The sequence below is a fragment of the Chrysemys picta genome, chromosome 11 (assembly GCF_011386835.1).
Source record: "Chrysemys picta bellii isolate R12L10 chromosome 11, ASM1138683v2, whole genome shotgun sequence".
Classification (NCBI taxonomy): Eukaryota; Metazoa; Chordata; order Testudines; family Emydidae; genus Chrysemys; species Chrysemys picta.
The window spans coordinates 9251250-9270249 of NC_088801.1; the positions used below are offsets into that span (position 1 = coordinate 9251250).

A 19000-nucleotide genomic window follows, 5' to 3' on the forward strand; every position below is an offset into this window, starting at 1 on the left:
CAAAAAAGATATATTGGAATTGGAAAAGATTCAGAAAAGGGCAACAAAAATGATTAGGGGTATGGAACGGCTGCCGTATGAGGAGAGATTAATAAGACTGGGACTTTTCAGCTTGGAAAAGAGGCGACTAAGGGGGGGATATGATAGAGGTCTATAAAATCATGAGTGGTATAGAGAAAGTAAATAAGGAAGTGTTATTTACTCCTTCTCATAATACAAGAACAAGGGGCCACCAAATGAATTTAATAAGTGGCAGGTTTAAAACAAACACAAGAAAGTATTTTTTCACACAACACACTGTCAACCTCTGGAACTCCTTGCCAGAAGGTGTTGTGAAGGCCAAGACTATAACGGGGGTCAAAAGGGAGTTAGATCTATCTTCCATGAATCTGTCCATCAATGGCTATTAGCCAGGATGGGCAGGAATGGTGTCCCTAGCCTCTGTTTGCCAGAAGCTGGGATTGGGTGACAGGGCATGGATCACTTGATGATAATCTGTTCATTCCTTTTGGGGCACTTGCCATTGGCCACTGTCAGAAGACAGGATACTGGGCTTGATGGACCTTTGGTCTGACCCAGTATGGCTGTTCTTATGTCTGTAGACATTTCTGTCTTTAACCCTCATCAATGCAACACAGTTCTCAGTATTTGAACCCCTTTGGAGCATCTTAGAGGAAACATGGGAGCTCCTGTTGCTGTGGGTGAAGGCAGTAGTGGCTAATGTGGAACCCACGTCCTAGATCGCCCACACCCCAATTTAGGGCCTATGCCTGTGAGGTGCTGTGGCCTTCCCTGCAGGCCTTGGGAGCTGCAGTTGCTTATCTTTCAGGGAGTCAGATTGTGCCATTGATTTGTAAGCAAACCCCCCCTTGTCCTGCTTTGGTCCTCAACTTTCACTCAGCTGCATCCCAGATAACAATGACATTTTTCCAGGGATCTGTGGTTTATACTGGATGTAAGTTTTATAACTAGTTGTGCTGGTTTATTTGTCACAGCAATGGACTAAGAGCCTGGACTCCTCGGTTCTAGTCAGGGGTCTGCCACTAATTTTACTGTGTTACCTTGGGCAAATCACTTACCCTTGCTGTGTCTCTGTTCCCCATCAGTAAAAAAAAGGTATGACAGTTTTGCTTACTTCCCAGAGGTGCTATGGGGCTTAATTCATTCATGTTTGCAAAATGCTCTGAGATCCTTTAATAGCAGGTACTTATTTGTGTGTAGGTCCATTGCTTAGTTTACCCCTTTTTTTTTATAAGCAATCCACTTGAAATGTTAAACAGTCCCACCGTTTGTGGTTTCTGAATGTTAACAGGTGACGTATGGTGTTAGATTCCCTAAAATGAATTCAGATTTGGAAAAAAGTTCATTTAATAAAACACAAACAATGTTAAAAGAGATTCTTTTTCTTTATCTTGACAACTGCCTCTTTGTTTTACACAGGCTTTTTCCTTTTGATTATAAAAAGAGTGTGGTACATTTGCAGAACTGCCACAGCTCACACCTTGAGCTACTTATTCTAGGAGGGAAGTTTGTTTGATGGAGCATCCTTATGGAAGACCACATTATTCTCCTCCATCTTCTGGCCAGAGCGGAATGCATGGGACTCCAAAAAACTTTAGTGGGATCCCCACATGCATATCAGAAGGCATGCACAAACCTCTAAAAACTTTTAGTTGTGTGTAACATCACTGAATTCTCTAGGATCCAAGACTCAGTTGCTACCCCAGCATAAAGGCCAGCTGCAATAAACACAATAGTAATGTAAGTCATCCTTTAAAGGGATTTGTTTGCCATTTTCAGATCAGTGTATTACAAACCGGTTGAGTTTTTCCCCCTTGTTTGTGTTTCTGGAGAGCACTGTCCATTGGCAGATAGTTTTTGACTTGACTCCTTCAAAACAGTATTTCAAAATTAAATGAACTGCAAAGCAAAAAAAAAAAAAAAACCTGAGTAATGTTGGATCTCATCAGCAAAAGAACATGTGTGCAGGGTTAAAAAATTGAAACATTAGAACAGTGAGCTAATGAGATAGATCCTCAGCTGGTGTAAACTGGCATCACTCCGTTGATTTTACTGAATCTGTGCTAATTTATACCATCTGAGGATATGACCCAGTATTTGGAAAATACGTGAGAGGAACCTGTCTCTCAAGTCCTGACTTTGGGATTCTGTTTTTACCCTAAGAGAGTTAACAACATTATGACAATTGGTCCGGGAATGCTGGAAAATGCTGTTTTATGGGTTTGTTAATTCACCAGCTAGTGTGCGAAAAACAGAATCTGAAACGTAAGCTTCAGAAGGTTATTTGAGGAACTTCATAGCACTATTGGGGCTAGACTTCTGATCCTCCTGCTCCAAACTGCCAGACTTGTACCAACTGAGCGGAAGGAAAACTAGCAGAATGGTGTCCATGCAACACAGCTATACAATTCTGATTCCATCCAGTAGAGGGCAATGGTGACATACATACTGGTCAGTTTATTAGCATATTAATATAGATTATATACATATGGTACACATCATTGCTAATGTGAGATCTCAAAGAAATATATTCCATTTAAAGCTGTTCATGTCACCTTTTTCCAACTGGCCTTTTCTTCTGAAGGAGAAATGAGGTGGTGTTGAGGGTGATTTAGAAAACTCTTTTTTGCTCGTTATGCAAAAAGTCTATTCTGCACAAATTTCCCTTGAAGCACATTCTTGTCCTTGGAGATAATCAGTGTCTGCCTCTGTCTCAAAAACTATCTGCCTCTGATACTTGCTCCCGTCCTGGGATTTTCAGCTCAGGGACGTCCCCTTTAAACTTCAGAGGGGTAGCCGTGTTAGTCTGAATCTGTAAAAAGCAACAGAGGGTCTTGTGGCACCTTTAAGACTAACAGAAGTATTGGGAGCATAAGCTTTCATGGGTAAGAACCTCGCATCACTTCTTCATCCTTTCTTTGTCTGATGCTGGAAGGTTGGATGGTCTTTGACTGGGAAGGAGGCAGTGGGCAGCCCATGTCTTGTTAATAACAACTGACTAGATCAGCTCAGGCAAGTGAGGACAGGTAACAGAGACTTTTTCCCTAATCAAACCAGGCAACACCGCAGACACATTCCTTTACGAGTAGCAGTTGAGTAGGGGTGGCTTTCACTCTGTGCGTTGCTAATGTACCCATCTGCTTAGTATCTAGATGCTATAAACATACCTAAGAGCAACATCGTTTTTGTGTAAAAGACTCATACGCTCATTGTCACTCCCTCATTTTATGCCACTTTGATTTTTTTCCCCCATTGCCTCAGGTACAGATCACTCTCTTGCCTCTATTTCTGAATAGCAAGTGCCAGAGGTTTATCCCTGCTTCAGAGCGATATAGTACTTTTAAAGATCCCCCTTTTTTTGCCTTCTGGAATGCACCATATCGTACCAAACAAGCAAGTATTATCAAACCATTTTCCCATGGCAGAGACTTCCCCAGACTCCCCCTGTTAAGGGCTTTGTCCCACCACTGCAGATCACTCAGTTCTGACACCTATCAGTAGGGTTCTAAGTTAAATATACAAAGTCTGCTAGTTATTTATAAATTTTCTGCTCTATTGAAGGCCGCAATGATGAGCAGATAAGTCTAAAACAAGGGATTGCCTTTATTAGATAAAAGCTAGCAAATTCATTGTGCCAGTCATCATATTGCACCTCCAATGGCTGTTTAGAAATGCATCACCGTGAGCTCACTTGAAGTAATTGAGTATAATTGTCTTTTTAAATCATATGTGTGAAAACATCCATCTTTGTAAATGGCATACGCCGCTGCTACTTCTGTTGCCAGCTCGCTGCTCCCTTCAAGAGGGGTGGAAATGAGAGGCGGAAGTGGGGAGGGGGCCTGACATTTATGAATTAGTAGTTGATTGACTATAAAACCATTCATTATTTCAGGCCAAGCATCCAGAAGTGAATTAAAGGGAAAGCACCAGCTATTGTAGCTTTTAGGTCTGGTGGCTGCTCCAGAAAATGTGTGTGGGCAGAAAAAAAAAACCAGATGTGAAGAGCTGGAAAGGAAAATCATTGAAAACGACTGCCCCACCACCCTTTTTTTCCTCTGGTGAAACCAAACAAGGATTAGGTGATGGTGCTAGTAGAGAACTTGAAAGTGAAACTGACTAGTATCTCCAGTGTCTACATTGATTGAGATGGTTTTAAAAAAAAAGCAAAGGTCTAAATGCCAAAAAATGGTACATGTTTAAATTCCTCTCAACATGAATAAACTGGGGTCTAATTAGAAACAGGGGCAAGGAATTTTTTTCAGACATTGGTTTTACGTTGACCGTGCCCAAGAACAAGAGGCAAAGCCTTCCCCAAATCATGAGTGGCAGGGAAGGAATGCTCTTGCAGATAAATTATCAATGCTGCCCTGAGTTCTTCCTCCTTTAGTCAATGGCAGTCATAAGGCAAGACATGTACACCCAGATAGACAACAGAACTCAGCATCCAACAGCAATTATTGTTCTTATGGGAACTGAGCTCTGTAGACAATCTTCCCTCTGCAGCCCATGGCAATGCAAATACTTAACCTGTCCAGCATAGGACTGGCTATGCCAGGCAGCAGCCTAGTGCAGCAAAACCTATAGCGACAGTTTGATTGTATGATCATTGTGTATGACAACATAAACCCTTGCTCTGTACATCCCAGACAGATACAACAATGGCTCTATCACACAGGCAGAAACCATGCCCTGCAAAGCTTCTTGCATGCTTCTGGGATCTGTTTTCTTCTTTCATAGCTCTCAATGATCTCAGTGGATGCTGAGGGCCCACTGAAGTTCATTGAAAGACTCCTGCGCATTGTTTCATGCCATGTGTGCATGTACTAAGGAGAGCAAGGCCAGCTTCCAAGCTTGGCAAAGAAGAGGTTCTGGTGGAACAGTAGTTTCTTGGGAGATCAGGACAGTCTCTGAATGATCAACCCAAGCCCCTGACAGTTGACTGCAGTGGCCATGCCGTGGAAAGGAGAATAGCTGATGTGTAACAAGCCGTTAGCTGCATTTTGGATGTGGCTTTTCAGCATTAACAGGATCGTTCTGCATTTCTGACTTAGAGAAACATTAGATCATGATGTATCTTAAAAATGATTATTTCTCTCGAGTGACTTTACTTAAAAGACTTATATTACCCAGCACGGTTAAAGAGGGTGGGTGAATCTTTTGCCCGCAAAAGAAAATCCTAAAGGATACACGTTTATTCTACTTCATAGCTCTACTTTCTTGGGGGTTTAACAGTTACCCTACTGTGTCCTCACATTAGACAGGCTGCAAAAATGCTCCCACTGTATTGGGCGCTGCACAGTGCCAGCTCTCCACTGAAAGTCAGTCTGCTGTGGAATCTTGAATACTTTCCACCTCGAGTACCTTAGCTTAACTCCTTTCAGTGTAGTTGGCAGGAAGGTTGTTTTTATGTAGTCTCTCGCCTCTCCTGGCAGCACAGCTGACGTAGTATCCAGATATGCATGTTCTGCTGAGCTCAAGGATTCTAAATTGAAATGCAGATAAGATCGTCAGATCCCCTTCCTGATTTGCCAGGGCATAAATATATAGGGATTTTTAATGCAGATTTTCTGTAGCTGAACCTAAAGGATCAGATCCTTAGCTGGTGCAAATCGACAAAGCTCTATTGAAGTCAAAGCTATGTTGTTATCACAGCTAGGACTCTTAAGTCATCCTTACAAAAGAGTGTGGAGTCAATGGAACTGGACTGATTTACCCCAGCTGAGGATTTGGGCCAAGCCATGAAGAATTGTAGGTTTGTTTTGGGATGCTGCTTTCCCGCACAATAGAAAAATGCTGCAGGTGGTGGAAGCAAGTTACAATGGAGTATTTAGTTAAAATGGTGTTTGGAACAATAATCTAATATTTTAAAAGCTCCAGATACACAGAAAATGTGATGAAAAGTGCTATGTCAAAACTGAAGAGCGAGGGTGAGGAAGACCTGTGAAAACTGTAGTTAATCTTTAATCAAGAAATTTTGTCTGATTGTAAAAGACACATGCAGTCTGGCCTTTTATTTTTACATTTGATCCCAGCTACAAATGTGGAATGCACCATCATTATAGACCAGATAATATATCCTAGCAAAGGACTACTGTGTGGTATATTTATTGAGACCCTGTTGATTGTATTTCTCTTGGCTTCCATAATTTTAGAACAAAAGGACATGGCCATAAGTCTGAATAGTCCAGGGCGGTGTGGAGAAATAACTTGATGAATTTTCCATTTGTCCTACAACTCTCTGAAATATTCGTGCTGTAAACTTGGGGTCAATAATACATATTAAAGTCTGTGGATTTAATAAGTCAGTGTAGGTATTCTGTGCCTTCCGAGGCCACTTTATCTTTCCATCAAAGATGAAACACGCTTCTCAAATGAATAAAAAATAGGCCCGCAAATGATGACAAGTGAGAGCAATTTAGGCTCCTTTCACAGAACCTGAGCCATAGAGATTTTTAGCCGCCTCTGACTGTATACACGGATTGCACTTGTGCAGCTCTTGCCGTTATACTTTAGGTAAATAGTTCCAACCCAATCCCCACTCTGTGTCTACAGACCTTCGGGAAAGGTGCTGCTGCCGTTCCTGGGGTTGTGGATGGTGCAGATTTGGATTCTGCCAAACTCTGTCAAGTCTCATTTTTGTAACGAGGCTAGTTTTCCTTGGTGCTTCCTATAATCTCCCTGAGTTCAAAGAGCGCTTAGCTGCTTGTCTTTGTCAAAAACCCTGTTGGAGATCTTTTATGTTGAAGATGTAGGATTTCTCCGAATGACTTTGATTATTTATTCATTCCACTTCTCTGGTGTATGATAGCGCTGATATCATGAAGACCCCCATGTCTTTGCATTGCTCATGCTCTGAAATTCATGGAGATTTAGTTCCTTTGAAATTGTTTTAAAAGAGAGAGAAAAGTTTTTGAAGTTGTTTTTTTTTCCCCTCAACAGTTCCGCAGCACGTTTTTCCAGCGTTCCATGCTCCCTTGCCAATTGACATGCGTCACCAGGAAGGAAGGTACCATTATGAACCTCACTCCATCCATGCTATTCATGGGTAAGTCTTGCATCTCTGCTCCCATGTGTTACTAAAACACTTCAGTCTAACCTCTTCTGGGTTTTTTTGTATTGATGCTAGGACTTGAGTGTGAAGTACAGCGCAATGGGTCAAGCACAGGGCTGTATAACAGGGAACTCCGCTTCTATTTCCAGAATTGCTGTGTGGCTTTAATCAAGTCAGTTAACCACCCTGTCCACTTTCCCCAGCTGATGATAGTATTTAGCCAGCTGTCTGGGGTGCGTGAGGTTTAATTAGAGTGTGTACAGTGCTTTAAGATCCTGGGATGGAAAGCAAAGTGCTATTACATCATTATTCAGCTGAGGTCATAGGAACAGGAATGGCCCAATACATTTTTGGGGCGTTTTTCACTCTGTAATATACCTGAGACTTTTCTGACTACACTTTGGCTAAAACCCCTACTTTGGCTCTCAATCTCCGTGGCCTTATGGTACCACTCCCTCGCTACCATCACTTTAAAAGTGAACTGAAAGGCTATTTGCCTGCCATTTTGAGTTCATGAGGCTATTGGCATCACCAGCTATACAGGTATTGCCAAAGGGGTAGCTGTGAGAGGCGGATAAGAGCCATAGATAAGGCTAACTGTGTTTCAGGTTTGATCTCCTGCATCAGTTGCTAAGGCCTGAATTTTGTGTTTCTCCTTTGAAAGTTGACAGCCTAGCTGGGGCATAAAGCAGGGTAGAGAAGCGTGTTCCTTACATCACATCAGGTGTTGAAGAGAAAAAGTGGCTCAGTGGTTCGGGGAAGACACTGGAGCCTTTTTTAAAAATTGGCACCACATTTGCTATCCTCCAGTCATCTAGCACAGAGGCTGGTTTAAGCAATAGGTTACATACTACAGTTATAGTTCTGCAATTTCATGTTTGAGTTCTTTCAGAACCCTTGGGTGAATATCATCTGGTCCTGGTGATTTATTACTGTTTAATTTATCAATTTGTTCCAAAACCTCCTCCATTGACACCTCAGTCTGAGACAGGTCCTTAGATTTGTCACCTAAGAAGAATGGCTCAGGCTTAGGAATCTCCCTCTTATCCATTGCAGTAAAGACCGAATGCAAATAATTCATTTAGCTTCTCTGCATTTGTCTTCCTTGTGTGCTTCTTTGGCACCTTGATTTTCCATGGCCCCACTGATTGTGTGGCAGGCCTCCTCCTTCTGATGTACTAAAAAAAAATGTTGCTGTTAGCTTCTGTGTCTTTTGCTAGTTGTTTTTCACATTCTTTTTTTACCTGCCTAATTATACTTTTACCCTTGACTTGCCAGAGTTTGTCCGTTTCTATTTTCCTCACTAGAATTTGACTTCCTATTTTTTTAAAGGTGTCTTTTTGTGTCTAATCATCTCTTTAACTCTGTTGTTTAGGCATGGTGGAATTTTTTCATCCTCTTAGTGTTTTTTTTCTTTTGTTTGGGGTATACATATAGTTTGAGCTTCTATTCTGATGTTTTTTAAAAGTTTCCATGCAGCTTGCAGGCATTTCACTCTTGTGACTGTTCCTTTCAATTTCCATTTAACAGTCTTTTTGTTGTGTAGTTCCCCTTTGAGAAGTGGTGGATTTCTTTGGCATGTTCCTCTCTACAAGGATGTTAAATTTAATTACATTATGGTTGTTATTACCAAGCAGTTCAGCTATATTCACCTCTTAGACCAGATCTTGTGCACCTCTTGGGACTAAGTCAACAATTGCCTCTCCCCTTGTGGGTTCTAGGATTAGCTGCTCCAAGAAGCAGCATTAATGGTGTCTAAAAATTTAATCTCTGCATCCTGTCCTGAGGTTACGTGTACCCAGTCAATACAGGATAGTTGAAATCCCCCATTATTATTGGGTTTTCTGTTTTGGTAGTGTCTCTCTAATCTCCCTGAGTATTTCACATTCACTGTCACCATCCTGGTCAGGTGGTCAGTAGTATATTCCTACTGCTATACTCTTATTACTCAAGCATGGGCAAATAGGCATGTGTTTTGAGCTAGATTATATTTGTATATCTGGGTGTCTAATACTGGGGTTGCTATTGACTCCAAGTATTAGTCTCCCTTTTCCACAGGCCTCCCCTTTCTCCAACAGACCACAAGACCACATCTCTTCACCTAGAGCTTCTTCTGAGGGACTGATCTGGTTGTCACCTACTAGTCTCCTCTGTCATCATTTTTAGGGTGTGTCCAGTTTGTCCATTTCCCATTCAGGATTTTCATTGGGCATCCAGTTGTCTTGCTCCCCTTTCCCCTGCCTTTTTAGGGAACAGCTGCTATGTTCAGGCCTTCTTAAATCCAGGCAAGTTTCTTCATTGGGGTGGCCAAGCTAGAAAAGCAGCTTAGAACTTGCCAGCTTGGTCTTACAAGTTGACTACTAGTGTGAGTAAGAGCTTGACAGTATTCTATTAGTCAGATAATCTCCAGCTGGGTGAGGAGCTCCAAAACGTCTGGTGGTCAGCAAGTTAGATGTTCAGTTTACCCATCCCAGTATGCAGATATACTAGTAATGGCCACATTCCCCAAGTGGAGAACCTGTTGTTATTTAGCGTAAAGAACCATGTGAACAGAATGGGATACTCAATAGCTAAAGCCCTTTTTCATTTAGGAGGCTTCAGCTCATCAACATCCTAATAGTATCCAGCACAGAGTAACATCTTGCATAATATTTAGTGTATTAGAAACATAAAGAGCTTGTCCGTAAGTCTCAGAAGAGGAAATTCACTCTTGCTTTGAAAATTCCAGCCGTATTCATCCCTCTTTTGGAGCTTGCTTTAAAGGGCTGTCTCTGTGGCTGGTGAAGCACCGAAGGTGAACAGCACACCACCTCTATGGAAGGTTTTTTGTGCATAGGTTCACTGGCAGGTACCTCATTTTTTAGGATATAATCCAGACTGGAAAATAAAATGGAACTCTGTTTTATTTGTGTGCTTATATACTGCCCCCTACTAATGGATAGACTCAGAACTGCTCACCCATCTGTGCTAGGCCCTACGTTGCTAACAACTAAGAGAGATTTTCCTTTCGCTCGAGTGATAAAGGCCTGTGTTGGGGGGGCAAGAGAATGCGAGTTCTATTCAGGCTGTTACTGTAGTTGTAAGTGGCCGTGGTGAGCTGCACAGTGTCAGTGGTGAAATTCCTGCTTGCTTTTCGATTTATTCTACTTTTTCTCGTCTCTCTTTCTCTCTTACCTCCATGCATCTCAGCCTCATCTCCTTGTTACCTCTAGTCTTAAGACTCCTTTCTACTGCTTTCCTATCTTTCTCCCTTTTCTTTCCCTTCTCTTACACATCCTCTTCTATGATTCTTCTCTCCTCCCTGTCCTCTGCAGAGAATGTTGCATATCACTTATTCTTTTCAGTACATGACAATAAAAGAAATGTCTGAAACCAGGACCGCCTAGGGTATTGTGGGGTGGGCTGTTACACACAGCATCCTGAACAACTGCACAGTTGTTATACATTGGTTTGCTTGACTCTGCTGGCATAGTTTAGACTGTAGATATCTATAGTTAGCTTGGTGCTAGGGAAAGACAATATAATTGTTTTTTTTAAATAGCATATACATTTTCCCTCTAGAAAAATATCGTAAATGCTACGAAGAAAAATGGAGTCACTGAGCTTTGGCTTTATGATTAATGTGATCGGAGCTTGACAGAGGTTCCCCAATTCATCAAGACCATATTCTAGCTGTCTACTTTCTTGCCTGTACCAAATGTATCTAATTACATGAACATTGCACAGCAAATTAGATGTAGTCTCATTTGTTGTCAGCCATGGAGTCTTATTATTTGCCTTCTGGTTTGTGTCAAAGGTTTGTTTCCCGATTGCTCAAAGTGACATTGCTATACATTCCTCTTTATCATTGTTTGCATATAAGCTAATGAGAACACCAGTTATTTTATCATAGCTGTCGGGTAGTAATCAGCAGGGTTCTGTCTAGCAGGACGGGACATACAGGACAGTCATATATGCAGGGCTCTTTGTTTGAGACCTAAAATAAAAAGTTGAAGTATAGAAAGACTGATGAGTATTAAAGGAGCTGTGCATTCACTCGGGATGCCCATTATTCAGGTGCCCAGAAGACTTGCCAGATTTACATTTGTTGTTGGGTGTGTTGGCATTTCAGTCATTTCCACTTTAAGAAACATGACAAATAGTTTTGAGGTTTTCTTTGGCTTCTTCCTATTTACTGAACTTCAATTACATGGACCTGGTTGCATAACAAGACAAGCCCAAGTACCACCTGAGGAAATACTTTGTGAGATCGAGTTACACCTTTCAGGCCAAAGTAGTATTTAGTTGGTCTTTAGGACATTCAACTTTTCTGTTCCCCCACCCCCCACCCCTTATTTTTGCTTTGTTACATGATATACCAGCTGTGTCATTTGTGGAAACAGTCACTGTAGGCAGATGGTGCCAGCTGCAACCATGTGGTTTTTGGCACAGTCATGTCATATGCTTGGATAATCCAGAAAAATCTCACTTTTGGTCACTTTCTGCTCTGAGATTGGCAAATGTCTGACATCCTTAACTAAGTTTCTTCACTCTGTTGTTGTACTGAGATCTCTGCGGCTGCAATGGGAGAACTCATTTTTGCCTCATTTCACACCAATAAGAACATTGTGGTATCAAGATATCAACTTGGATTCTAGTGTCATTGGGTTTATGTTTATATGAGGAAAGGAGAGAGAGGCCAGGGAAAACTTCTATGAAAAGCAGAGGCAATAGGGATGATCAAGTGGAGAAGAAGGTGAAAATAGAGCACAGAGTGAAAAACAGATAGGGAGTGTAAAAAGAGGAGCAGAGCGTGGAAAGAAATTATACTAGTGAAAATAAATGCATTTTATATATAGTGTATTACATCTAAAACCAACATCAGAATAATATTTAAGGTTGCAAAGTCAAGCACTCAGAAGTTAGGAAATGCCAAATTAAGGTTGCTTGTGCAATCTTAATTCTACTCCCTTGTGCATATTCACTGTGATACACTCTTTAATTATACAGTCATACTGTTTTTTCCACAACACTTCTATCTCATTCAACACACAAGATGGACTGTGTCCTGAGGATGAATTATGATTATATATGTTCCCTACAGTATTTATTTATTGATTGGAATTTCTCTCTTCACTTTTCATCACAGTTTGCTGTAAGAATACCACAGACCCAATATTGGTTGAATCAAACTTTCAGACTCCAGTATTCCACTGAGACAAATGACTTCACTTGATGCATTCGAACAGTGGATTGTAAAAAAGGGGCTATTGTGTATTTTAGCAAGATTCTTCATATGACTTTATAAAAGTTTACTTCACTAGGGTCCGATTGTGCAATCCTGAATCTTGGTAGTAACCCCATTTGAATGAATGGGACCACTTGTGTCAAGTTTGCAGGATCATGTCCTTAAATAGATAGTAAAATTCCTTCCAGAGAAGCAGGTGATTATTAGTAGCCCCTTTCTCTCCCCATGTCTAGGCTTTCTTAGCTACTCTGTTTTTTCAAAACAAAACAAAAAATCCCTAACTCAGCTAGAAAGCCTTTGCCAACGCAAGAACGCTCAGGGCTAACCCTTGTAAGCAGCATGCTTAGGCTTGACTCAGCAAGAGGCTTTTTAACAGTAGCTCCTAAACAGAGGTTAAAGCCCTGTCAGACGCTCTGTAGTGTAACAAACAAAAGCAGCGTTGTTTCTGTGCTGGCGTTCGAGTGGCTTTTCAGGATGTGGTTCTCACATTATTTATTTATTTATTTAAGAATTGTTGTTTCGTCACCCAAATTCTGTTGTCCCTTTAAAAAAAAACATAGAATCCCAAGACCAAACTCACCACTGGTGTAAATGTGTGAAATACCATTGGTTTCAGTGATCTGCACCAGAGCTGAATTTCCCCCAAAAGATCTTGAGATGGAATGACTCTTCTAGTCCATCTCCCTGCCAATGCAAAAGTGTTCCCAATTGTCCCTTTCTGAGTGCTTTCATCTGGCTTAATTTTAAATGTCTCAATAGATGGGGCTTCCATAAGTTTCCTGGGAGCTGAAGTTTTCCTTGGTGTTCAACTTACATTTTTCCTACATCTGACCCCAGTTCTCCTAGTTTTACTCTACTCTGTGTCCTTTTTACTATGGTAAACAGTTCTTCTGCCTCCTGGATACTTACAACATTTTTCCAAAATCAGGTGCAAAATTTCCTAGAAATATCGATATATTTATGGGCAGAGCTGGCAAAGTTGCCCATAATTAAGCTTCTCATTATAAGATCCTGTTTTCAATTGCTTCTAACTTTGCTGAACGTTAACCATTAGGGCTGAAATTTTCCATGGTGGGTGCCTGCCTCACGCTGTTTATTTAAGTTTCAGCTACAATGGTTTAGCCACCTGCAAGAACAAGGTCTGGGCAGAGCAAGAAACTGGAACTGTCTGGGCAAGCAGATGGACAGGGATGAGGAGGGGTGTGGGGAAACTGGGATGAGGAGTTAGGAGTGTTGGGGTGGGGGAGTAGGACACAATCCACTATACCCAGAAGGCGTTTCTGCCTTGGAAAGAGATGGCAGTCCTAATCCCGGCAGGCAAATAAAAAAGGGAGACTCCTTCGTTAAGGTCACTTCTTTTAGAAATAAGCACACCAGTCAATTTACCTCATAACGTACATGCCAATAAAATGTGTGCATTTTCATATTTACTTTGCTACAGGAGTAGCAAAGCTTTGGCATGTTCTGATTGATGGTACTGTGCTGCTTTGGAGATAGAGAGCGCTCCCTCCGGAGTCAAAGCAAACAGCTGCCTGGAGACACATTTTTGTGTATTTTGCAATTTCATTACTTTGACCAAATGGATACGTTCGTTGCTCATTTGGAAAGCAGTTTTGGCTGATTATATGGAGTTTACTCTGTGCCCTTCTTTCTCCCAACCCCCCTCTCACAGACATACATACACGCACTTCCTTTCCTAGACTGGATGACTAAAGAGATCAATAATGGATTATAGAGCCTGTTTCACTCTAGGATGATGATTCAAACCTATCCCAAATCTGTAATTACTAAAAGTTATTACCTTCTGATGGTTCTTTGGTGACTCCTATGAAGTGATTTGGGGAATGTTAATACAGCTCTCACTGTAAAACAAACATAAGTAGCGCTACTTGGATGCCTTGTCCAATTTCAAGAGGCCAAAGATTAAATGGTCAGGATACTAAATTGCGTCTGTCTTGCTTTGTGCATTTGGAGAATTGACTTCACCTCTCTGTGCTGCCGTTTCTCGCTCTCTAAAAGAGGGGTAGGACCTTTCTAATGCTCTTTGAGAGCGAGGATGAAACGTGAGAGATGCTGAGTACTGCTGTATGACCCTTTCATGTCTAGAAGTGGTCTGTGAGAGCTGGGTTGTGGCACATTGCTACCTACCTTCTGTCCTGTGGATCCACAGAAAATGAGCACCCACAATTCCCATCAGCTTCAGTACCGACATTGTGTGCTCAGAACTTGTGAACATATTAAGCCATTGGAAACCAGAGATGGCCTCTCTGGCACCTTTCACCAGCACTAAAGTCATATGAAATGAAAAAATAAATAAAAAGGAGCAAGAGACGGTGGCTGCTCACATGATAGCTAGAGAGTTGGTGTAGCTTTTCTGATGGTATAACCAATTCCAGCATGAAAACATAAATCAGCCCCTCTCTTCTGATGCCTATTCACAATGGTGTCATAGTAGTGATTACATAGAAATGGAGTTATACAATGTATTTCCTTAATTTGAGGAGATAATTTCTTTTGACTCTGTGTATGCTAAGCATCTCAGTGGATGCTTTCAAAGTGGTCTAGGGGATTTAGACACATTGCACAACAATTTTAATGGAAGATGTCTGTTTAAACCCCTCAGAGTGCTTTGAATATCTCAACCATAAACTTTAAATCCAAACAGATTTGAAAGTATGTTGTGTCAGAGTCGCTAAACCATAAAGTAAGGTGCAAGCCTTGTAGACTGAATTAATAAATGTACTGGGCCAGATCTGTAGCTGTTGTAAATTGGCTTAGCTCCAGTGAAGTTAGTGGATTTCAATTGGCTTCAAGGGAGCTGTGCCAGTTAACACCAGCTGAGGGTCTGGCTCGTTAAATTGCAAGAATTTTTTCTGTGAACTGCAACTCTGACTTGATCCAATCACTGTTGGATATGTAAAACTGATTAGGATATTCTGCACTGAAAACAGGAATCTGATCTCTGAGGGCTTTTATTTAAATCTCTGGCGTATGTTCGTTGATGACATCACTCCATAACCCACTGCTGCTTTTGAGTAAGTGTCATTCTCAAAGCTTCACGTCAAAAGTCTTAAGTGATAATTCCTTTGCTTACCTCTCTTTATTATAGGTTGAAAGTGACTTCATGCTCCACCCTTATCCAGTGCTAAACTCATGCTTTAGAAAAAAAAATTGAACTCCATTCCCTCACTGCTTTCCTAGGGGTAAATATTCACAGGATCACTTCAGACAATAAAATAAAGGATGGGCAACTGTCAGAATTTCCCATCTGTGGAAAATTTTATAGGCTATTTTCAGTAGTATGGTCCATTCTCTAAACTTTTTAGGATTCCCTCAATAGTCCATTCTCTACCACTGTTCACATGCTGACCTCATGTGTCATGGGAGTTGAATAGTTATTACCTCTTGCCATTCACTTCATAAAATTTTCACAGTCTTTTCCAGTCTAAATGGGAAGGGATCCCCCTTGTAGCCAATAACATTTCCTCAGAAATCAATTGTTTTAACCCGCTCATTTTCATTGGGCTTCTCTGAAATCCTTCTAGCTTGTAGAGAAGACTGGAGAAGACCCATCAGTGGCACTGGTTAGTGATACAGAGGATAAGGTACTCCCTTTTCCCAGGGCTGGACATTCTGCCTCCAGAGCACTCTTCACCACTGGCCCAGGCAAGCAAACAGTGGGCAGTAGTGAGAGACAAAACCGAATGGCAGGAATGTTGGCTTACGACACGGGAATGAAAATGCAGGATCTTTGATGTCCATGCAGAGCACAGATATTTAAAATCTCATCCAAAAGCCCCCCCACTCCCACAAAAAAAGGGCATAAAAGTCCATTTACCCTGGAAAGATGAAGGACTGAGTCAACTCTACTGGGATTAGAACATGTGGTTCGAGGGATTCTAGGTATTTCAAACCTGATGCTAAGACCACCCAGATGGCTGGGGCAAAAAAAAAAAAAAGACCCTGTTTGGCAGAGCTGTAGATCTGGATACCCTGCCTGGAGCTAACTCTACACACGCATTTGCAAAACTCAAAGGGCAGACCAGGGTGCTGTTGTTCTGAAAAGTTGCAAATCTGCAGAAAGCTTCAGCTGGAGTACATTCTTTCAAATGGGCATTCTGGATCCCTTAATTTGACTCTGAGCCACAGAAGTATGCTTTTCTTCTGTGTGCCAGCGCTCTTTGAGAAACTGTACTTTTATATAATGAGGAGTGCTGGAATAATTTGTAGAGTGGGGGTCCTGAGAGCTGTTGAACCAAACTGTAAATCCTGTATCTGATGGAAGCCACTTCAAGCCAGGGGGTGCGTCAGCATCCCCAGCGCCCCTAGTTCCAGCATCTATATAATTTTATGCTTTGTAGCCTTTTTATAACTTTTCTTTTCTGTTTCCCAGTTGAAATAGGCAAATAACAGAGCTAAACTTTGATATTCAGAAATTAGAGAATGAAAATACCGGACCCTCGCTAGAACGCGGGATTTGGGATCCATGTGCGGTACCGCGTTATAGCGGGGACTGCGTTAAAATGAATTGCAATTAAAGTAATTAAATTTGGGCTCCATGGCCGCGACCGCGTTATATGCGAATTCACGCTATATAGATGCGTGTTCTAGCGAGGGTCCAGTGTAATCAGACTAGATGCCTAATTCCATTGTCTTTCAATGAAATTTAGGCTCCTAAATGCCTACGCTACTTTTAAAATGGGACTTAGGCTCTTAAATCGGGGGCTTTTGAAAATTTTACCCCAGGTCCTGTTAATAGCACAGTGCCACAGTAATAACATCATGAAGACGAGTTATTCTGTTTCGTCTTGAGTGTTCTTAAGAATCTTCTCCATTATGGTCCTGGAGGTACTTTAGCTACTTGCAGTTTGCAAACCAGATGAAGGACTTGTTAGCTGCTGATTGAATGCCTCATCTGAAAACCTCTAATAAGATCCCACAGAGTAACCACATATCCAAAATTACTGCTGCTAGAGGAAGGGCTACAGGACTGTGGTTCATACATAAATAAAATGGGAAAGTTTCAAGTTCATTTCTACTTTAGGGCAATACTTTAATCCAGATAATGTGGCCCGATTCTCAGAACGCCATGATTCAGTACAACTTCATTTTATATATCACCTTTCATCCCAAAATGCTCTACAGTATTAAACACTTCAAGAGAAGACTCTATGTGATATGAATGACAGAAAGCCGTCATGTAAAGATATTGGGCAGTGAAAGATTTAAAGTGTTCCATCATCAAACCAATAAATGAAAGGGAGCTTAATTTAAGAGATGTAGGCAACGGGAAAAAAGAGAAGTCTGAAGAAGAGATTTGAAAAGAGATGGACAGGTGATAAGGCAGAGTGGTATATAAAGGTTTTCTAGGCAGCAAAGCTTAAATCTATCCCTATTCAGGAAAGCACTTAAGCACATGCTTAATTTGAAGTATGTGCTTAAATCCCATTGACATCAATGGGACTTAATCATAGGCTCAAACGCTCTCCTGAATTGAGGCCTTAAAAACACCGACTACATAGATTTCATTAAATCCCACTTATAGAATTCAGCTGTTAAAACATTAATATTGCATTCATTTGACAGGACAATCTAGACTTTCCAACTGACTTTAGACTTGTTAGGGTGTTAGGTTTTTTGCTGATGTTCCAGGCTTAGGAATGGCTCTCTTGATTCAAATATAAACTAACAGAGATGGTGTCATAATGACATTCAGCCCAGTCCTGGAGTGCTCAATGAGGGGAAATTCCCAATGAAGTAAATGGGATTCTTGTCCTGAATATTGACTGTGATCATATATGCAGTTAAGAGGGAGAGGAGATTCTCTTGGATCGATTTAGCAATTTAAATGTCCTGTTTGAAATAACCAAAGGTTTTCTGCATCCTGAGTTAATGGTAATTGTGTTTATTTAAAACTACTGACTGCCTAATACCTTCCAGTGGCATCTCTTCCCTGTTTGTACCCTTGATGTAGTGAGCAATTCTACTATAATACCAGCTGCCAGATTCTGAGGTCTTAAATATAGTACCAGTTCCATGGCTAGGATAGAATAAACTTATTCAGTTTAAATTGTAACTTAGTGTCTGATACAAGGCCCACTAAACATAATGAAAGTCTTTCCTTCCGTTGACTTCAATGGTCTTTGGAGCCAGTGTGGTCACACCACTCATCTAGAAAATAGATAGTTGGATAATGGTGTTGAACTAGTTTTCAATTACAGTAGAAACAGTGCATCCCTAATATTGATACTTCTACCATCCTTATTACTCATAGTATCTGAGCACCTCTCTTATGTATTTATCCTCATAACATCCTTGCGAAGTACTATCATCCCACTTTACAGAAGGGGAACTGAGGCACAGAGAGACTACGTGACTTGCCCAAGGTCACACAGGAAGCCTGTGTTGGAGCAAGAAATTGAACCTTGGACTCCCATGTCTTTGGCCAACATCCTAACCACAGGTCTATCCTTCCTCTCTAATCTGCATTAATCATTAATCATCTGTACCCTGGCTCCCATAAAATGTGTGAATTACCATGTGCCAGGGTCTAGGTCAATGTGAATAACATCATATTTTCCATGGGCTGGTAAGGAAGAACATTGAATGCAGTTCCTAGGGAAAAGGTCATAGCTCTTACCATATCCCCTCTTCCTAGCTGCTTCCTCACCTCCCGCTGAACTATTTCTGTCTATAAGGGA

General features: G+C 41.2%; 1 protein-coding gene across 5 annotated transcripts in view; it reads left to right on the forward strand.

The window, feature by feature from the left end:
• GLI2 (GLI family zinc finger 2) overlaps nt 1–19000 on the forward strand; it is a 242941-nt gene that overhangs the window by 141137 nt on the left and 82804 nt on the right. For 4 of the 5 annotated variants that reach the window (XM_008167768.4, XM_008167769.4, XM_024104791.3 and 1 more), the window contains exon 3: nt 6961–7066. The exons of the other annotated variant lie outside the window; for it this stretch is intronic. In XM_008167768.4, coding sequence (XP_008165990.2) covers nt 6961–7066 — 106 coding nt within the window. The remainder of the gene's footprint in view (nt 1–6960; nt 7067–19000) is intronic. 5 annotated transcript variants of the gene reach the window in all.